General features: G+C 40.1%; 1 protein-coding gene across 1 annotated transcript in view; it reads left to right on the forward strand.

The window, feature by feature from the left end:
• Uggt2 (UDP-glucose glycoprotein glucosyltransferase 2) overlaps positions 1-19,564 on the forward strand; it is an 88,487-nt gene that overhangs the window by 6,819 nt on the left and 62,104 nt on the right. Inside the window, exons 3-11 of the mRNA XM_051195220.1 lie at positions 59-189; positions 683-795; positions 1,655-1,829; positions 4,560-4,656; positions 6,064-6,136; positions 8,410-8,510; positions 12,066-12,165; positions 14,515-14,575; positions 19,382-19,473. Of these exons, the coding sequence (XP_051051177.1) occupies positions 59-189; positions 683-795; positions 1,655-1,829; positions 4,560-4,656; positions 6,064-6,136; positions 8,410-8,510; positions 12,066-12,165; positions 14,515-14,575; positions 19,382-19,473 (943 nt within the window). The remainder of the gene's footprint in view (positions 1-58; positions 190-682; positions 796-1,654; positions 1,830-4,559; positions 4,657-6,063; positions 6,137-8,409; positions 8,511-12,065; positions 12,166-14,514; positions 14,576-19,381; positions 19,474-19,564) is intronic.

Here is a 19,564-nt window from a genome sequence, read left to right on the forward strand (position 1 = left end):
TGGAACACACCTGCCAACATAATGGATGTAAAATGCTAACATCTTTTTCTCTTTGTAGAGTCAGATTACTCTTACTACAACCTAATCCTGAAGAAAGCTGGGCAATTTTTAGACAATATACACATCAACCTCTTAAAGTTTGCTTTCTCTATAAGGGCATACTCTCCAACTATTCAGATGTTTCAACAGGTAATAAATAAATAAATAAATAAATAAATAAATAAATAAATAAATAAATAAATAAAACCCAAGCAGAACTTACCGAGGATACACAGTATAATATATGTTTATGTTGATCCATTTAGTGAACATCGTTGACTCAGTGTTCTACAAATATATATTTCATATTTCATTCCATAACCTGTTGGTGATTTTACCACCTTTGCTGTAATTGATTATAACTGCAAAAAGAGTACTGTGTATTTGGAGTTAGGAAAGCATGAAGACACATTGCCAGTGAAAATTTTATAGAAATTTTTCAAAAACTTGCATGCATATATCTCCTAGGAAAAAAGTGTATTTTATCAAATATTTCTTAAATTCTATTCACAGAAAATATTTTATATTAATTAGAACAGTAACTTATAGTAAAAGATGAGTTATTTCGAGCACCGTAACAGCTAAGACTTAGAACTGTATCGTAATGATGAGCGACAGTGACAGCATCGTATTTGGCATTCAGGTTGCTGCTGCTGAACCTCCGCCGGATGGATGCAGTGCGTTTGTGGTTATACACGGGAAGTGCACCTGTAAAACTAAGGAGATTAAAAAGCTGCTGAACAAGGCTGCTTCGAGGTACAGTAATGCAACAGAGGGGCGCTTTGTGGGGAAGAGAATAGGGATAGAAAACTTAATGCTCCAGTATTCAAGGATGTCTGTTCCCTTTTCTATTAGTGTTTGCATAAAGCTTTTTATGTCTTAGCCCATTTTAAGGACAAGAAAAAAAGAAAAAACCCATGTTGCAGGTAATTTTGAGGAACTAGGGGTGTTTTCAATTAGAAATGTGTGAGGAGGACTCTGCCATCCCTTCCTTCCTTGCTCACACCGTGCACATCTATGTGATGCTGTGTGTCTGAAGTCCTGTGTAAAAAAACGCTTCCCGATTGTGGCCTAAAGCATTAATTACTTTCTATGGAATCTGAGCATTTCTTGGCCTAGTCTTATTAATCCGTTTGGTTTCTTTTTGATTGTATCTTCAGAAACCGGAAAGGTTAAGTTAGTGATAGCAACTAATTTTACACATAAGGGTAGAATTAGCTAGAAACCGTGTGTGGGCCACGAGTGGCCGGGACATGTGCAGAAAGGCTGTACAGATCTACAGGGCCCTTGTCCCTAAACCTCCTCAAGGCTTTCCTCCAGGGGTCTTGGCAATAAACACTGACTTTTGATGATGGTGAGCCATTCATGGTCTTTTAAATGTTTGGGAACTATTTTCAGGGAATATGAACTATAGAGAAATTTTATTCTCATTAAATATAAATTAAAGTGTTTTTAATGGTCAAAACAAATTTCTTCTTTTTCCGTTTGTTTTCCTATTTGTCATTGTGTAGATTATGTATTTCCATAGCAGAAGTATAAACTAGCATGGTGTATGTATGTCTGATATGCTGTTGACTCTCACTGCTTTTGAAAGTCTGTATTATTTTCATTTTAGGCCCAGGCCTTACCTATTTGAAAAAGATCATAAGTTTCCCACAGGCACTGAGAACTTACCAGTGATTATTCTCTATGCAGAAATTGGTACAAGAGAATTTGCTGAATTTCACAGAGTGTTGTCTAAGAAGTCTAAAAATGGTAAAATTGTATATGTCCTCCGCCATTATATTAAGGTACATACTTTGTGTTGTTGTTGGTTGGTTGGTTGTTTTACCAGGATTAGTCATTTTGTGCTAGTCTGTTCTTTTCTGGCCCAGATACAGGTTTATCGATTTTATTCATCTTCTGCGTAGAAGAAGCCACTTTGGTTTCTTAATTCTCTTTCTACTTCAGCAGTACGCATTGTGCTCCAACCCACAGCTGCGTTCCTTTACCTTCTTCAGAGATGAGTCTTCTTGCCCATGCTGGTTCCTTTGAGTGACCCTTGGGCTTCTGGGTGATCTATTTCCTCTGTTACTGCCACAAACATTTACTGTTATGTATCTTTGCAAACTGGTTTAGTTGATCTAAAGTACTTTACAGCATCCTATTCTAGGGAGGTATGAGCAGAGCCTGGGATGCACCAGACACGTCCTCCATGTCTTAGGACGCTAAAGCCCAAGAGAATATTGAGTTTTTCTAAGAATTACATTTAAACAAGGAAGAAAACCAGAGAACGCTGGTACCGAGGCCATCTGTAGGCTGGTCTGTCCCATTAATCATATATTATTAAAGTGTTTTCCAGTGCGCCTCACTACCGTCATTTATAAACTTATATCTAGCAACTAAAGCTTGTTTAAAAATCTTAATTTTTTTGGTAAACTAGAGCATAGAAATTTTAATAGTTAACACAAAGATTTTATATATATATATGTATATGTATATGTATAGCTCAAAAGCATAGGTTCACTGGATGTATATGATTTGTGAATATTAACATATCTAATTCTTCATGTACCTCTATGCTAAGTATTTACAAAGCAGGAAGCAGAAATAGTCCCTTTTCCAGAAGCCTACATTTTAGTTGCAGGAGGGGAATAACCCACAGGACTATTATGTTAGATAATAAAGTGTTTCAATAAAAATATGAAAATAAAAGAGGGTCAAATGATGGGACTAGAGTATGCATACAAAGCATCTGTGTAGCTGATTTTCCTTAAACTAGTAATTCTGATTCATTTTCCTTTCTTTGCCAGAGTAGATGCATATTCACCAATAGCAGCAGCACACTGTGGGTATAATTCTCTGTTGAGTGGAGCAGATCATCAATAAAGAGAAAATTGATGTAGGAGATAAAAAGCACACACTTATCTTGTGTTCACCCTGCTAATGTGGTCCATAGAAGATGTGCCTATATCTTTTGAGGATCTGTCTTAAGCATCCTCTGAATAATATAAGGAAAAATATACTCTATGGGGTCATGTTAGCCATGAGGGTGTTCTGTACCATTAAATTGTGGCCTTGTACTTAATGGGTGACACCTCATACACTCAAGCTATAATGTAGATTGAGTCAACCTGTGATTTTATGAAAATAGACTCCCTAATGCTTCCTTTTGAGAAGATGCCTTTTGTGGGGCAAAGAAGAGATAGAAATGTGAAGATTTGTCTTAGCCGTCTTGACCTATGAGATTTTCACCTTACATATACAAGCTTCTTAAACTGTATACTCCAATTTTGATTTTAGTATATTCCAAAAGGAGAAAGTACATTCAAATTTAATAAACATTTGTTGTATTATCCAGGAGCCAATAACATTTTAATGCCAATTATAGAAAATAGTTATGTGTTTCCTACATGACATCTGACAAGGACATGTGGCATTATGACTTCAGTGTTCTAAGAGGTGTTTAGAACATCTTCAACCTTTTCATACCAGTGTAACTATAAATAACTCCATCTTTAATTGCAGTGTTCCTAAGATACTAGAAAATTAAACTTAGTGTGAGCAGCCGGAGTTTATTCATACATGTTCTTATTTGGAAATAAAACAGGCCAAGAGACACACACTTTGCTGATAAATTTGGTTTTAAAGCTAAGCAAGACATGAGGAAAGAGAAAGGATAGAAAAGGGTTTTCTTCCCTTTAGTCTACCCTTACACGCCTCTCCGTCAAAGTCACATGGCTTCTCCTAAGAATCTAGTGCATTCACAGTCATTAAAATTAGTTTTCCTACCCCTGGAAAAAAGCCAAATGATGATGGTTACCGCATGGCAGATGGGAATGCCAGATAAGAAGGAAGAAAACTTAGCTTTCTAAAAGTCAGTTGTATTCGTCTGCATTGCCTTATTTACTGGAGGACTCTCTGGACATACACATTTTACATTGCTTCCTTCCCTAGATGGAGGAAAATTAGTACTAAAATTCCAGTAATAGAGATATTGCAGATAGCTCCGGTGTGGTCAAGTATAGCCACTAATTACTTTGTGGCATTTGGAATATTTTAGTCATTGAGACACCTGACGAAAGAGCTAAGCAGGGTTTCCAGGGCCCTGAGCACAGGCAGTTTTATTGTCTGCCTGTCTGTCTGTCTGTCTCTAGTCTCTGCTTTTCACTATTTACTTCTGCTTGCTCTCTGATTGTTCTGGAACTAGCCACCCAGTGCGTCAGAAGCAAGTCTTGTGGAGCTGACTGAAGGAAGCTCACTCCTGTTGAGACCTCGATGCACTGCATCCTCTGTTAACTCATTGTCGATTCCAGTGCTTAAAGCTGTTTGTGTTGTGTTGGGCGGGGGGCTAGCCCGGTGCCTGAGTGCTGGCCCAGCCTGGGCTCCAGCCTCCGCCCCGGCCACACGCACACGCACAGGCACGCATGTGTGCCTGCAGTATCAGCACATCTCTACAGTGCCCTCATATGTCATGGTGCTAAGTCTAACACACGATACCTAACTGTCTCCTGTTTCTCTAACATGAATGACTGCGACAGAAGCCAAGCTCAAGGAAAATGCTCTTATCTGGCTATGGAGTGGAGCTGGCCATTAAAGATACCGAATACAAAGCGCTGGACGATACCCAAATTAAAAGTAAGATATTCAGTGTCTAAATAAGGCTGCTTTTCTGATCTTTGGAATTTTCATTCGTGTAAAGGGTGTCTTTGTCACAGCCACTCCCCCCCCCCCAGCACAGCCTCCTCTCAGTCCCCATCTGCTTCTCCCTGGGTTTATATAACCGACTGAGTCCATCCATCCCGTTACTGCACCCGGGTAAATGCCATCCACTGGCGTAAGATGGGCGGGCAGCTTACCAATAACCATCCCCTTCATAGAAAAGCGACCCCCCCCCAGCAAGCCATCAACTACCAATAGCTAGCTCTCAGACAGGTGAGGCATGCTGGAAAATTTTACTAACTGCATCTTGTGAAGGCTTCAGTGAGTTCATGTGTGTGACAGCCATGTCATGTACAGAGGTCAGGATGTCATAGCACGCCTTCTCATCTTCCGCCCCTCAATGCCCCCCAAGTAAAGTTTGCGGGGCCTTGAGGGGCGGGGCTTTGATATAGGTATTTCATTTGTAGGAGAGCATTCTTTTTTGCTTGCTTGCTTGTTTTGGTTTTTCTCTGTGGCTTTGGAGCCTGTCCTGTCCTCACTCTGTAGACCAGGCTGGCCTCGAAGTCATAGAGATCCCCCTGTCTCTGCCTCCCCAGTGCTGGGATTAGAGGGAGCAGCACCACCTCCTTCCTGTCTTCAAAGAGCATTCTTTGGAAACAAAAAAAAAAAAAAAAAAAAACAGCTTTATTAGTTTTTTTTTTTTTTTTTTTGCGAATTCTGTGGAGTATGTTTTGATTTTATTCATCTCATCCTCCCAGACACACACCCCTCTCTACCCACCCGAATTTGTGTCTTCTTAAAAAACAAAATCACGTAGAGCCTGTGCCTCCTTTATCCTTGGGTGTGTGGCCTTCTAGTGAGTGTCACCGCTTACCAGTGGTGTGTCTTTAAAGAAAGACTCTTCCTTTCCCAGCAGCTCCCCTCAGCATGGAGTCCTAGTTCTCATTCCTGTGCCTCTGCTGAGGACGCCATTGTTCTTTGAGCCCTTGAGCAGAGTGTCTTTCTAAGATCCCTTGGCTACCTGTAAGATTGCTTGAATTGTGCAAAACCTCACATTTGTCAGGGTATGGGTCTGCCATCAGACATAAAGGTATAAACCAGGACTTCTTGTGGGGCCTTTGTCTTTTCAGTTTGGTTTATACAATAGATCTGTAAAGATATTCACATGCCATTCATTGTGCTCATGCAGTATTTTTACCATCTAAGCCCATTTTTAAAAATATTACACATTTATTTAAGATTATAGTATATACACACATGCACTTAGGCTATCCTTGTGCGTGAAACATAAGCAATGTAGAACAAACAGAGCTCATTTGACTGCGAGTGTTCTATGCTCTTTGCCCAGCCTACAAATACTCATTTTCTTTCCCATTAACGTAGCCGTGACTGATGCCACTACAGAAAAGGAGACTGAAGACGATGAAGTCCAAGGATTTCTCTTCGGGAAGCTAAAGTGAGTCTGCACAGAATGATGTTGGTTTGATTGTGCACCTTTGCTCTGAAAGTAGGTAGTTTGATATACTGTTGTTACATGCTCTTTTTACACCCTGTCCTAGTTTGAGTTTCTGTTGTTGGGATGAAACGCAGTGATCAAAAGCTAGGCGGGGAGGAAAGGGCTTCTTTGGCTCACACTTTCACAGTGTAGTCATCATGGAAGGAAGTCAGGACTGGAACTCAGGTGGGTCAGGGACTTGGATGCAGGACCTGACTCAGAGGGGGTGAAGGAGAGATGCTTGCTGGCTTGCTCAGCCTGCTTTCTTATTGAACCCAGGACCACCAGCCTAGGGATGACACCACCCACAGTGGACTGAGCCCTATTCCATCAATCACTGATTAATGGGATTAAGAAAATGCCCTACATCTGGACTTTATAAAGGCGTTTCCTCAGCTGAGGCTCCCTCCTCTCAGATAACCCAAGTTTGTGTCAAACTGACATAAAGCTAACAGGTGCACATTCCATTTTATGTGCATACTGTCTGTCATCTTTATTGTTAAAGAATTTACCGACAGTTAATGCCAAAAAGCTAGAGAAAGTAAACATGGAAAACAAAAAAATAAAATAATCATTACTTCCACGACTAGGAGATAACTGTCACCGCCATAATGTTTTGGCATTTCCTTTCCAACCTTCCTGCACATATTTTATAGATATTAGTTTACACAGTGGAACTGTGTTGTGCACCTGCTTTTCCAACATACTGGGAGAGAACTTGTCCCTCTGAATTAGCGTTAACATTATTTCCTCTTATTTCCACCGAGTGTTTTTATGTACACACTCATGTACGGCTCCAGCTTTACTTGGCACAACTTTCACAAAAAATGTCAAGATATTTGTACTTTTTAAATTTTTATACACATCTATAAATTTTCCTTCTAAAATTTGCTAAATATATGCACTAACTTGTGAATGTATCTGTTTCTTAGAACTATCCTAACAATATACCATTTTTAAAAATTTTTGTCAGAGAATGAAATGAATCTTTATAATTATTTCACTGGACTGATGTTATATAATTTGAATTCACGAATAGTCAGCAATGAACAGTCTGTTGCAAGGACTGGCTTCTTTTCGTGTATTTATCAGACTTTGAGCTTCCTCTCAGCAGTCAAGGCAGGGGCACATTCTTGCCCAAATGGCTAGCTTTTGTGATAAAGAAAGCAAACCTCACACAGAGGTTCTTTGCTGCCTCTCATCCTTCTCTGGAGTAGATTGCTGCTGTCAGGAGCACATGTGTCCCCTGTCAAGAGAAGCCCTAGATCATTAAATACATTAAATGCCATAGCTGTAGATCTTCGAAGTGTTTGAAGACCATCTATCTATCTAACTATATCTCTGTATCTCCTTAAAAACATACCTAACATGGCTATGTTTGACTGTTACAGATGACTGTTAATCTGTACTTTTAGTTATACATTAAATTTTTAAATAAGATATGTAAACACAATGCCTTAAGCAAGAGTAGAAACATCCATACAGTATAACAAAATTAACCTCAAATTTGTTTCAATATACAAAGATCCACACCAATGTAAAATATTTTAAGATTAGTAGTTGCTTTTTCAGTTTAAAAGTTCTGCCTACAATACACTGGCTTCTATCAATAAGTAACTGTGAGCCTAAGAGAAAGAATTCTAATTAAGACAGAGAGGATGCTACATGTTGATTTCATGAGCAGTGCAATAAAGGCAATGTTATACGGTGTGTGTAGTAAAATGCCATATGAGTGTATTAGTGTTTGGTCCTCTAAAGGCTGCTTATTTACGTTTACACTGGACAAAGTTACCTTACTTGAGCTTGTTATGTAGGTCAGAGGCGAAACTTTAAAGAACTAGAACAAACTCCAAGACTATAGGAGAAGAATCTCTTGGGTGAAGTTTGCCGTAGGAAGCCTTATCTGTCTTTAGTTGTGACTTTGTTTTAAAACAGAAGGCAGTGAAATAAAACAGTGTAACAGTGGGTGACTCTTACTGTCTCCCCTTCATCTTTTACAGTAGTGTTACACTTGAGAACCTACCCCTCCAGGCCTTCTGCTTCACGTATTTTAAAAGAAGACATATTTATCTTCCCCTTCAGGTCCAGGGACTATAGCCGGATCACAGTGCATTAGCTTAATTCTGAGTGACTGGCTTATTTCTAATTACAGGAAAGAATTTCGAAAGTATATTGTTTGTACCATAATTTGTGGTAAATGCTGGCAATTAACATTACTTAATATTCTGATGCAGAGAAATATACTCAGATCTTAAAGATAATCTGACAGTTTTCCAAAAGTACCTGATTGAGAGCGGCAAACAAACGACACCTTTGAAAGTCTGGGAGCTACAAGGTACAGTCCTTTGAATGCGTTTGATGTTTCTCTTTGGTAAACGACCTCTCTTTTAGTAAATAAACTTTAATCAGACATTATTTGTTACTTTATAAATAGCCATAGTTATGAGAAGAATATAAATTCGGTTACTTTGTGGACATATGATTTTAATTAAACATCAAGTCATAGCTTAAAAATTATGTGCAATGGGTATTTGGTAACTGCGAGCCCATTTTCTTCCTCAAACTCTAAGCCCCACCTTGGAGGCTGTGATGCTGATTTAGAAGGTGGTGTAATGGCTCACGCCTGCAATTTTGACTCTTCAGAGGGGGAGGCAAGAGGACTAATGTAAGTTTAAGGCCAGAGAGGTGACACAGAGCCTTCTAGATCAACCTGAGCCACAATGTACGACTTTGCTGCAAAGAATCTATGTATACCAGTCTATCACTTCCTCCACGATAGGGTGGCCAAAGTCCCACGCACACTCCGTTAACACTAATTAAACTCAGTCACATGCAACAGAGGCCCAAGGCAAAGGGACACTGCTTAAGGAAAAGCGGTCCAGTGGAGAGGGGAGGGGTGAGAGTCAGTGATGGGTAAAGACAATTAAAGATTTGTTTATGTATGTATTTTATGTATTTTAAGTTTTCTATTGCCATATACGTCTCCGTGCCAGAAGAGGGCACCAGATCCCACTACAGATGGTTGCGAGCCACCCTGTGGTTGCTGGGAATTGAACTCAGAACTGCTTAAAGATCAGCCAGTGCTCTTAACTGCTGAGCAATCTCTCCAGCCCCAACAATTAAATTAATTTATACATGGATAAAACTGTCAAGAATAATAAGTTTTTAAAATTATAAATCCACAATCCTCAAAAAACTCCTGTTAAATTAGGAGAATCCAGAACCAAATTTTACTTTTCTTTTAGACAAAAAAGTGAAGTGTGTGTGTGTGTGTGAGTGTGTGTGTGTGTGAGTGTGTGTGTGTGAGTGTGTGTGTGTGAGTGTGTGTGTGTGTGTGTGTGTGAGTGTGTGTGTGAGTGTGTGTGTGAGTGTGTGTGTATGTGTGTGTATGTGTGTGAGTGTGTGTATGTGTGTGTGTGGTGTGTGTGTGTGTGGTGTGTGTGAGTGTGTGAGTGTGTGTGTTGTGTGTGTGTGAGTGTGTGTGTGTGTGAGTGTCTGTGTGTGTGTGTGAGTGTGTGTGTGTGTGGTGTGTGTATGTGTATGTGAGTGTGAGTATGTATGTGTGTGTGTGTGTGTGTGTGTGTGTGTGGTGTGTGTGGGGGGGGAGGGGTGTGAATCCAGGTTGTCACGCTAGGCAACACATAGTTTTTCCCACTGAGTTATTTCACTGGCACTACTATTGAAATTTTAGCCTCAGACAATATTGTGTTTCTCTGACAAATTTTTAAAATAATTATCGAGTGAGAGCACAATAGCTATGAACCTAGCAATTTTAGTGACCAAGATTTCATTGTATTAAACTTTACTCCCTCTTCAGTTTGTAATTTTCCTTTTTTGGTGTTTGGAATGGTTTAATGGGCATGAGCATGTGTCATGTGACTTTCATCATGTCTTTCACATGCATTTTTATTATAATAGCTTTATAGAGATAACAAATTTATGTACTATACAATTTGCCCCTCTGAGATGTAATGTTCAGTGGATTTTAATGCATTTTCAGAATTCTGCAGCAGTTGTTACCACAGGCAAGTTCCGAGTATTTCCATCACCCCAGAAACCATATTTCACACTCACTAACAATTTTTCCCTTACTTTCTCCAATCCCTGCCTAGAGGTGGGGTTCCTTTCTAACAATTAAAGGCTACTACTCAGGATTCTCTTGACAAAGTAGCATATATAACACAAAACTATTTTACTTTTATCAGAGCCTTTTCATATAAGCTATCCTGTTTCACTTTCACGGTGAGCTTCTGAAGATGTGGTCCTTTCCCACTTTATATAAAAAAGAATGTACTAGATTGATATGCTAAGTGAAGGATTTTAGTCCACACTAATTATTAATACTGTATCGAATACAAGTTTAAGTTTACTAAGAGACTTTTGCAGATCATATTTTAAAACTATAGTAATAGAATGTGAAAGTTAACTTAAGGCTCTGTGACCTAACTGCCTGATAACAAGTGTTGAGTCAGTTACTCAGGACCTCGTTACTTTATAGGACATCAGTCAACAGGATGAGATATTGTAAACACATACTTGCCATAGACTCAAACTGAAGAAATCTTTGAAACAATACACGCTTCTCTTTCTGGACTGCTGTTAGAACAGGGACCACTATTAATGAACACTGATAGTTTCCCTGTGGTATTAGAACTAGAAACAATTGAGTAGGCTGAGGAAATTATAATGAACATCAGTTCAGCTACTCCCTGAGATAGCTGGAGTTTAAACTCTAGTTACTTAGACTGTGCCCTCCCCTGGGAGATTGCCTAATAGCACATTTATACAGGCTTTGCCTCCAGTTGATTCAAATCTGCACACAGAGAGCATGGGAACATAAGTAGCCTTGTTACTTCAAAGTGGCCTCCTTAACCACTCTGTGAGAAATCTGGGTTCTCCGTAGTGAAATGTTACAAAGCATCATGATTAAGTAACAAAAGAATCTTGAAAATAATGAGACGGAGTTCATTGTTTCTAACATGTTTGAAAGTGATTCCTGTAATGGAGCTATCATTTCAGGAAAAATAATGCTAACTATAAATTTTAGTTTTATTTCAGGAAAAGTAAATGATATCTAGAGATAGAATTAATGAATTCATCCTCTTTAGTAATTAATTACCTTAATGATTGGCTCCTGGAGCTCCTCTTTTCCCTTTGCTTTTCTTTTTCTTTCTTTGTTACTTTGTTTTTAGGAGAGGAGAGGCGGGGCATGAACCCAGGAACTTTCGTGTGAGCAGCAAGCACTCTGCTGCAGGGCTGTATTCCGAGGCTGTTACTCTTTAAATACCTTTGTTCCTCGGCTGTTTCATGCCTGTATAAAATGAGCTGTAGACATTTTCACTCCTTCCCACCGAAGCCCTCCTTTTCCCAGGAGGCTCTCCTCCTCCTGTGGGTGCATGCCCCTACCCCTGCATGTAATTAGGGCTCTTTGCATATGCAAGGGTGATACTACTTACTGGATCATGGCCACCTCACCAGTGGCTACGCCACTGAAGACTCCTCAATAACGGGTAATGTGCCTTATTACTCTTTCCATCAAAGCCTTTGCCACATACTTCACTCAACCTAAGGAGAGAGAAAACAGCCTCACATTTTTATGGCAGAAGCCATAAAACTGTTTATGTTTGCCCGTGTCTCTTGTGATCTATTTTAATTTGTGGAAAACAGGTAAGTACTAAATAGCTCATTCGTAACAGTCTAAGTCATACCCTAATTTAACTTAAGGGGGAAGCTTTTGATGTAAAACTTTTAAAAGTGCTAAATACAACACAGTTACCATATACGTGAATATGTGGGAAACCGTTGAAGAAAACGGCTATATTGAATAGAGAAGTCTAAATCTGAAACATTACGGTAGATTCACCAGTGATTTCTATTTTTTTTCTTCTAGATCTTAGTTTTCAAGCAGCCTCTCAAATAGTGTCCACTCCTGTTTATGATGCCATAAAATTAATGAAAGATATTTCACAGAACTTCCCCATAAAAGCCAGGTATGTTAAGCTCTGTTTGTATGGCTATAAGTAGGTCTCTTCCTATGAGCGGACTGTGATGTGAGGACGGCAATTCTACTTTTCCAAGGGTCAGGGCTTTTCATTATGTTTAGTTTTTATTAGAGTAAAATATTGTATCATATATGCATGTGTATTATACCACAAAGACAACTATTAAATTAGAGGCTAAAGGAAAAGGAAAAACTATTTTATTTTTAAAACAATCTTATTTTACATACCAATTTCTATCCCACAGCTCCCCCCACCACCCCCCATCCATTCCTCAGAGGGGCGTCTAGGTTGTTTCCATGTTCTGGCTACTACAAATAATGCTGCTATGAACACTGTTGAGCAGGTGTCCTTGTGGTATGAGTGTGTATCCTTTGGGTACATGCCCAAGAGTGGAATTGGTTGGTCTTGAGGTAGACTGATTCCCATTTTCCTGAGGAACCAACATACTGATTTCCAAAGTGGCTGTACAAGTTTGCACTCCCACCAGCAGTGGAGGAATGTTCCCCTTTCTCCACATCCTCTCCAGCATAAGCTGTCCTCAGTTTTTTGTTTTGTTTTGTTTTTTGTTTTTATCTTAGACATTCTGATAAGTATAAGATGGTATCTCAGAGTGGAGTCATTTTGATTTGCGTTTCCCTGATAGCTAAGGATCTTGAGCAATTTCTTAAGTGCCTTTTGGCCATTCGAGATTCCTCTGTTGAGAATTCTGTTTAGCTCTGTAGCCCATTTTTAAGTTGGCTTATTTTGTATTTTAATGTCTAGTTTTCTTTGTTTTTGTTTTTGTTTTTTTAAATTCTTCGTATATTTGGGCATCAGCCCTCTGTCAAATGTGGGGTTACTGAAAATCTTTTCCCATTCTGTAGGCTGCCATTTTGTCTTGTTGAGTATGTCTTTTGGCTTACCGAAGCTTCTCAGTTTCAGGAGGTTGCATTAATTAATTGTTGATCTCACTGTCTGTGTTACCGGTGTTATATTCAGGAAGTGGTTTCCTGTACCACTGCATTCAAAACAATTTTCCACTTTCTTTTCTATCAGGTTCAGTGTGAGTGGATTTATGTTCAGGGCTTTGATCCACTCGGACTTGAGTTTTGTGCATGAGGATAGATATGGATCTATTTGCATTCTTCTACATGTCAGCATCCAGATATGCCAGCACCATTTGTTCAAGATGGTTTCCTTTTTCATTGTATAATTTTAACTTCTTTGTCAAAACTCAGGTGTTCATAGGTGTGTGGATTATTACAAGGTCTTCAGTTTGATTCCATTGATCCAGGTTTGTGTTTTTATGCCAATACCAAGCTGTTTTTATTACTGTAGCTCTATAGCAGAGCTGGAAGTCAGGGATGGTGATGCTTCTGGAAGTTACTTTTTCTGTACAGGATTGTTTTGGCTTCCCTGGTTTTTTTTTTTTTGTTGTTGTTGTTGTTTTTTTGTTTTGTTTTTTTGTTTTTGTTTTTCCATATGAAGTTGAATTTGTTCTTTTGAGATCTGTGAAGAATTGTGTTGGGACTTTGATGGGGATTGCATTGAATCTGTAGATTGCTTTTGGCAAGATTGCCATTTTTACTATGTTGATCCTACCTATCCAAGAGCATGGGAGATCTTTCCATTTTCTGATATCTTCTTCAATTTCTTTCTTCAAAGACTTAAAGGTCTTGTCGTACAGGTTTTTCACTTTAGTTAGAATTATCCCAAGTCATTTTATGTTACTTGTGGCTATTGTAAAGAGTGTTGTTTTTCTGATTTCTTTCTCAGTCCATTTATCATTTGCAAGTTAGAAGGGCTACTGATTTTTTTTTCTTTTTCTTTTTGTTAATGTTGTATCCTGACACATTACTGAATATGTTTATTAGTCTAGGCATAGAGTTTTTTGGGTCACTTATATAAACTATAATATCATCTGCAAATAGTGAAAGTTCGACACCTTCCCTTCCAATTTGTATCCCCATGATCTCCTTTTGTTTTCTTACTGTTTTGGCTAGAACTTCAAGTACTATCATGAATAGATATGGAGAGAGAGGGCAGCCTTGTCTTGTTCCTGATTTCATTGGGTTCAGTTTGAGTTTCTGTCTGTTGGCTCACTGTATACTGACTTTTTCATGGTTAGGTATGTTCCCATTATCCCAGATCTCTCCAAGACCTTTCTCATGAGTCTTCATTCCATGTGAAAGGAATGCAATGTGAAGTAAATACAGTGCTTTTGTCAAGTTAGGCTGTGGAAATAACCTCTTGATGCATTGGACAATAAGTATTTTACATTGAATTAATGATTATTCTTAACACTTGAGGAAGAATTAATTCTATTCATTTTATTAAATAATGTATTTATTTTCTCAGATCTCTGACAAGGATCGCAGTAAATGAACTAATGAGAAAAGAAATACAGGAAAATCAAAAGGTTTGCTTGAATTTCTCAAAATGTTTTTATTTACCTACCATACTAATTCACTTTTTCTCACATTTATAATCAGAGGTTTCTCTCCTCCCAGCCAGTTCCCAAATAACCACTCAGAAGCTTAATATTATTTATAAATGCTTGGCTGATGTCTCAGGATTACTACTAGCTAACTCTTAGATTTAAATGAACCCATTGCTATTAATCTGTGCATTGTCATGTGGCCGTGGTATTAGCAGTCTGCTGGCATCTTGCTTTTTGGGTGGCTGGGTAGCATCTCCCAGAGTCTACCTTCTCCTGTATCTCTGCTTGGATTTCCTGCCTAGCTATATTCTGTCCTGCCATAGGCCAAAGAGAGCAACACGTGTTCACATCATACAGAAAGACAACCCACAACATTTTTCCCTTTCTCTCTAATAAAAAAAAGGAAGGTTTTCATTTTAGCATAGTAAAATTACATATAACATAAAGTTATCAAGTGAAAATTACATTTACAATATCTAGTCTAGTCTACTTGTATTTGACAAAATTAAAGAAATTATCATCTATTCTATCTTTGCGAGTATACAGTTTCATATCTAATTTATCTTTTATCATAACAGAGGAAAACTATAATTAACCTAGTCTTCAACCCATCAAAGACCCCAGACGGATATGATACTACCTAAATAAACAGAAAATTCATTGCAAGCAACTTCCAAAACTCTAGAAATGGCAGACATCTGGCTGCCCTTTTTATTTTAATAAAAAGCAAGTGTTAGTGCTTTTTTTGTTGTTGAAATAGTTCAAAAAGAGAAGATGAGGGTTTTTTGGTGGAGTAACACTGGTCATGTGGACCACCCTACAGAGCAGACCCTGTGCTCACTAGCCCCAGCAAACAAAACAGACTCCACAGTTTATGGGTTTTGGTGGTGGTTTGGTTTGGTTGGGTTTGGAATTTTTTGTCTTTGGGGCTTTGTTGTAGTTGCTCATTTGTTTTGATTGGGGAGGGTAGAGTTTTGTTTGAGAGAAAGGACATGAGGCTGGGCAGTAGGGAGCTGGAGAGAATCTAGGAGGAATTGGGGGAGGGGAAGAATATGATCAAATATATTATTTGAAATCTTTTTAAAAAGTCAGTAGGCAAAAAAATAGTTGAGGTGTTACATTCTTCTACTTTGTAACAGATGTGCACATCCTGCAGTCTGGCTGCTTCATAGCAGCTCATACATTCCTTCTGACTCCAGACTCTGCCTCTGTAGGCTTTCTCTCCTCACAACATAACACAGTTAATTTGTTTTTATTACCAGCTCAGGGGCTTAGAGGGAATAAACTAGTGTTAGACTACAATAGCAGTCTTAATATCCAATAACAAGTAAGACATAGTTGATCAGTAGCTTGGTAAGATTATTCCAAGTGGTCTGTTAACGTTTAAATATCAAATTATGCTAATTGTGTTAGTACTTATGGTTGTATGTTAATAGTTCTGATGCTGGTTGTAGCCTAGCTCCATTCTGTGTAATGGTTTCTCTTGTAAGAAACATAATTCCACCTCGTGGGGGCAGGGCAAACAGAAAAGATGTTGTGAAGTCTCTGTCACTGGTATTAGGGCACCGCAGTGTCCAGAAAACCAGCTGGTTTTCAGGGTTAAGATGACAGCCACAGCTTGAGATGTCTTGTCTGTGTTCAGAGACAGCAGCCGAGAATGTTCATAACCACACTGATCCTCATTCAAGCTTTGCCGAGTACTTGAACAGGCTGGCATGCATCTCATGGACTAGGACCTTGTCACGTGGCCATCGCTAGCTGCAAGGGAAGCTAGAAACGTTAGCGGAGAACTGGGGAGGGAGAGGCCAGGTTTGCGTGCATGCTAGTCCAGTCAGCAGTTTTAATGGTGAGAACTAGCTAAATTGTTGTGTCCCCTTTCGTAACTTTGCTAATTGTGTGTTTTGAGCGTTCCTTTCTATGATTTGTTTTTGTTAGATCACCTTCAGTAAGACAGGAGGCAAGCTAGGGAAGGAGAGGAAAAGGAAATTCCAGGTGTCAGAGCTCCAGGGGCTGGAAGATTTCATTAGATTAAAGAGATGTTATGGGCAGACTGGATCTCTGTTCTGTCCAGGGAATGGTTCATGATAGCCATCCTTGAAATTTTAAATGAGGGGAGACTTTTAAGGATAGAGTAGGCAAAGTAGAAGCAAACAATAGCCAGCAGAGGGAGTTAGAGATGGGTCAGTGGATAAGAGAACATACTGCCCTTGCAGGCTGCCTGGGTTCTATCCCCAGCCCCCCAGTTCTGACTGCTCACAGCCACCTGTAAGTGCAGGTCTAGGGGATCTAACCCCCTCTTCTGGCTTACACAGGCAACCCATACCCATGCGCATATACAGAAACACGCACACACACACACACACACACACACACACACACACACACACATCTGTCTGGGTGCTTCCAATGCCCTTTCAGCATCACCAATCACCAAAGGGATGGCTTCAAAGCGAGCCTCTGAAAGGCGAGGCAGTAACCCTCAGAGACGAGAGGGAAGAAAAGATGTCGGGGGTGAGAGCTGTGGTGCAGGTGGCTGTTTGAGAACGAGACGGATTGCTCTAACTAATCCAATTGCACATCCAATGCGAATGCGACTTTTTAAACAGTCTTCAAGCTCAGAAATCCAAGTTAGTTTTGCCTGTTTTACTCTGAAAGAGTACCCCCTGGTAATATCTGTCCAAGAAAGTCCAGATCATTCGTATTTGACAAATCTAGAAGGTGAAACTGGATGATCAGTGTAAAGCTGAGGATGGAACAGCAACAGGCTTTTTGTAGCTAACCAGACCCTGCTCAGCAGAGGTAAAACGCCATGCAGAATTCACATGTGCGCTTGAAGAAAAGACCTTGAAAGCCTATTGAAGACGAGAGGCGGCAGAAAGTGATGACTCAGACTGAAGGTGCACTCAAGTGGACATCCCCGCCCAAGAAGGTGACTTGGAATCACAGCCTCTGGGAAGGCACAGGAAGCCATTTCACAAGGGAGAAGTACAATTTCAAGGACACTGGGGGACAGACCTTGTAGGAAATGCCATATAAAACACAATGGAGAAGAGTGAGAAATGGAAAGAAAATAAAATAGAAATGAGGTGTGCAGATCAGAGGAAAACGTGAGTACACGGCCCTTAAAGGAAGTCTGATAAACCTTACGTAAGAGTTCCTGAGATGGAAAAGTGGAAAATGAACGATAGAAACGTTTACACTCAGTTAAGCCGTGCGCCATGTTGGAGCCGGGGTGCAGGCTGCCTGTGGGAACCTTGTCTGGGTTTGTGGTCCCACTGCAGCCAGGAGGCGTGCTGGAGGTCCAAGCTGTGTTGGAAACCATCCGGAGGCCCGTGGTCTGTGATTCCTCTTCCTGAAGAACAAGGAGGCTCCTTCTGCTGTGACATTGATGCCATTAGATGCACAGCTGAGAGGGAGGGACATGGAAAACCTCTGTGACAACCCTTATCCCCACCCCCACCCCCAGAAAAACAGCTTAGACTGAATGTGGAGTTTAAATGAGTCCACGAGACCCAAGATGAGTGATAATAAGGTGTTTATTAGGGAAGCGCTTACACATATAATAGTAAATAACCGCTAGGTCTTCCAGCACCAGAAGATGCAGTCTCGGCCCATGCGATGCTCTCTGCAGCCCAACAGATGGAGCCAGCCCCTCTTCTGCCTTATAAGGGGTCACATCTGCACACCTGAAGCCACGCCCAAAGGGTGTGGCCACCACCACAAGTTCCCTGGCAAGGCAAGATGCCACTGCAATTCCTCTTTTTGTCTAAATAAGAGGGTTTTAAGCTTGGCACAAAAGTATATGCACTGATAACAAATATCAAGTATAGTCTAGGAGAAGGAAAGGTAAAAACACACACAAAGTTAGACTACAACCAGCAAGAACAACATTAAGCAAGAACACATCCTAAATGTCCAGTCCCAGGGTGAAGGCACAGAACAGAGAACTCGGAGGTGGGGGACTGTTCTGGAGATGCTGAGGTATGGTTCTCCATGGCCCCTGGTGGTTTGTGGGAAGGCAGGGACACAGCTCTATTGACCGTTCTCCAGAGTGTATAGATAAGACAAATTGGACACTTTTCCTATTTTTTTTTTTTTTTGGAGGGGTCACAATGCATGGAGGGCAAAGATGGAGGGACTCTTAGGCAAGTCTAACCTGAAGGTCCCAGAGAATCAATGCGGAGTGGAGACTGCAATCAGAATGTTTTCTAAAACAAAAGGACCCAAACGTGTATATGGAAAGGTGCCCTGTGTGGCTGGAAGATTGGCCAAGAGTGAACAGACAAGGCTTAGGCCGTTGCTGGCACAGATTGTTGGTACAATGAAGGACAGACTACACACGACAGCAGTCCCCTCCAAAGAGCACTTAGCGTGGAAGATGTCCCACGTGTGCACTACTGAAGGTGAGCACCGTGTCTTTCCGGTCCACATGCACACCCAGCTACACGGAAGGCTGCACATGAAGAATCCAGGGAGTTACTAAGGAGGCAGTTCAGGCGGTGCAAGTCCTTGCATTTGATCCCTGCATCGCCACGCGCACACACATGCACAGGCAGCGACATGTGTTCATGCACACATATGAAAAGGGAAAGCTCACTCCCAGAAGCACTGTCTGAGGCATTCTTAAGAACTTTCTTGAAGCCGTAACTAACTGAAAGACACTGCAGCCACATACCTGGCTGTAGTCCCTATTCAAGAACCAACCCTGTACATGTTCGATGCACTGTAGTAGGACTAAAATATTAACCACCACTGTGGCTAACTGTTGTTTTGTTTCCTTTCAAGGACCTACGAGATAGATTTGATATTAAGCCAGGTGATGCTCGTCTATTTGTAAACGGCCTTCTTGTTGACATGGATGTTTATGATCCTTTTAGGTAAGTATTAGATTATTAATCTAAATCATGATTTGTGTAAAGATAAATGTTTTCCTGGATTTAGTACTTGTCAAAATGCGCAACCAAATAA

This window comes from Phodopus roborovskii, unplaced genomic scaffold (genome assembly GCF_943737965.1).
Source record: "Phodopus roborovskii unplaced genomic scaffold, PHOROB, whole genome shotgun sequence".
Taxonomy (NCBI): domain Eukaryota; kingdom Metazoa; phylum Chordata; class Mammalia; order Rodentia; family Cricetidae; genus Phodopus; species Phodopus roborovskii.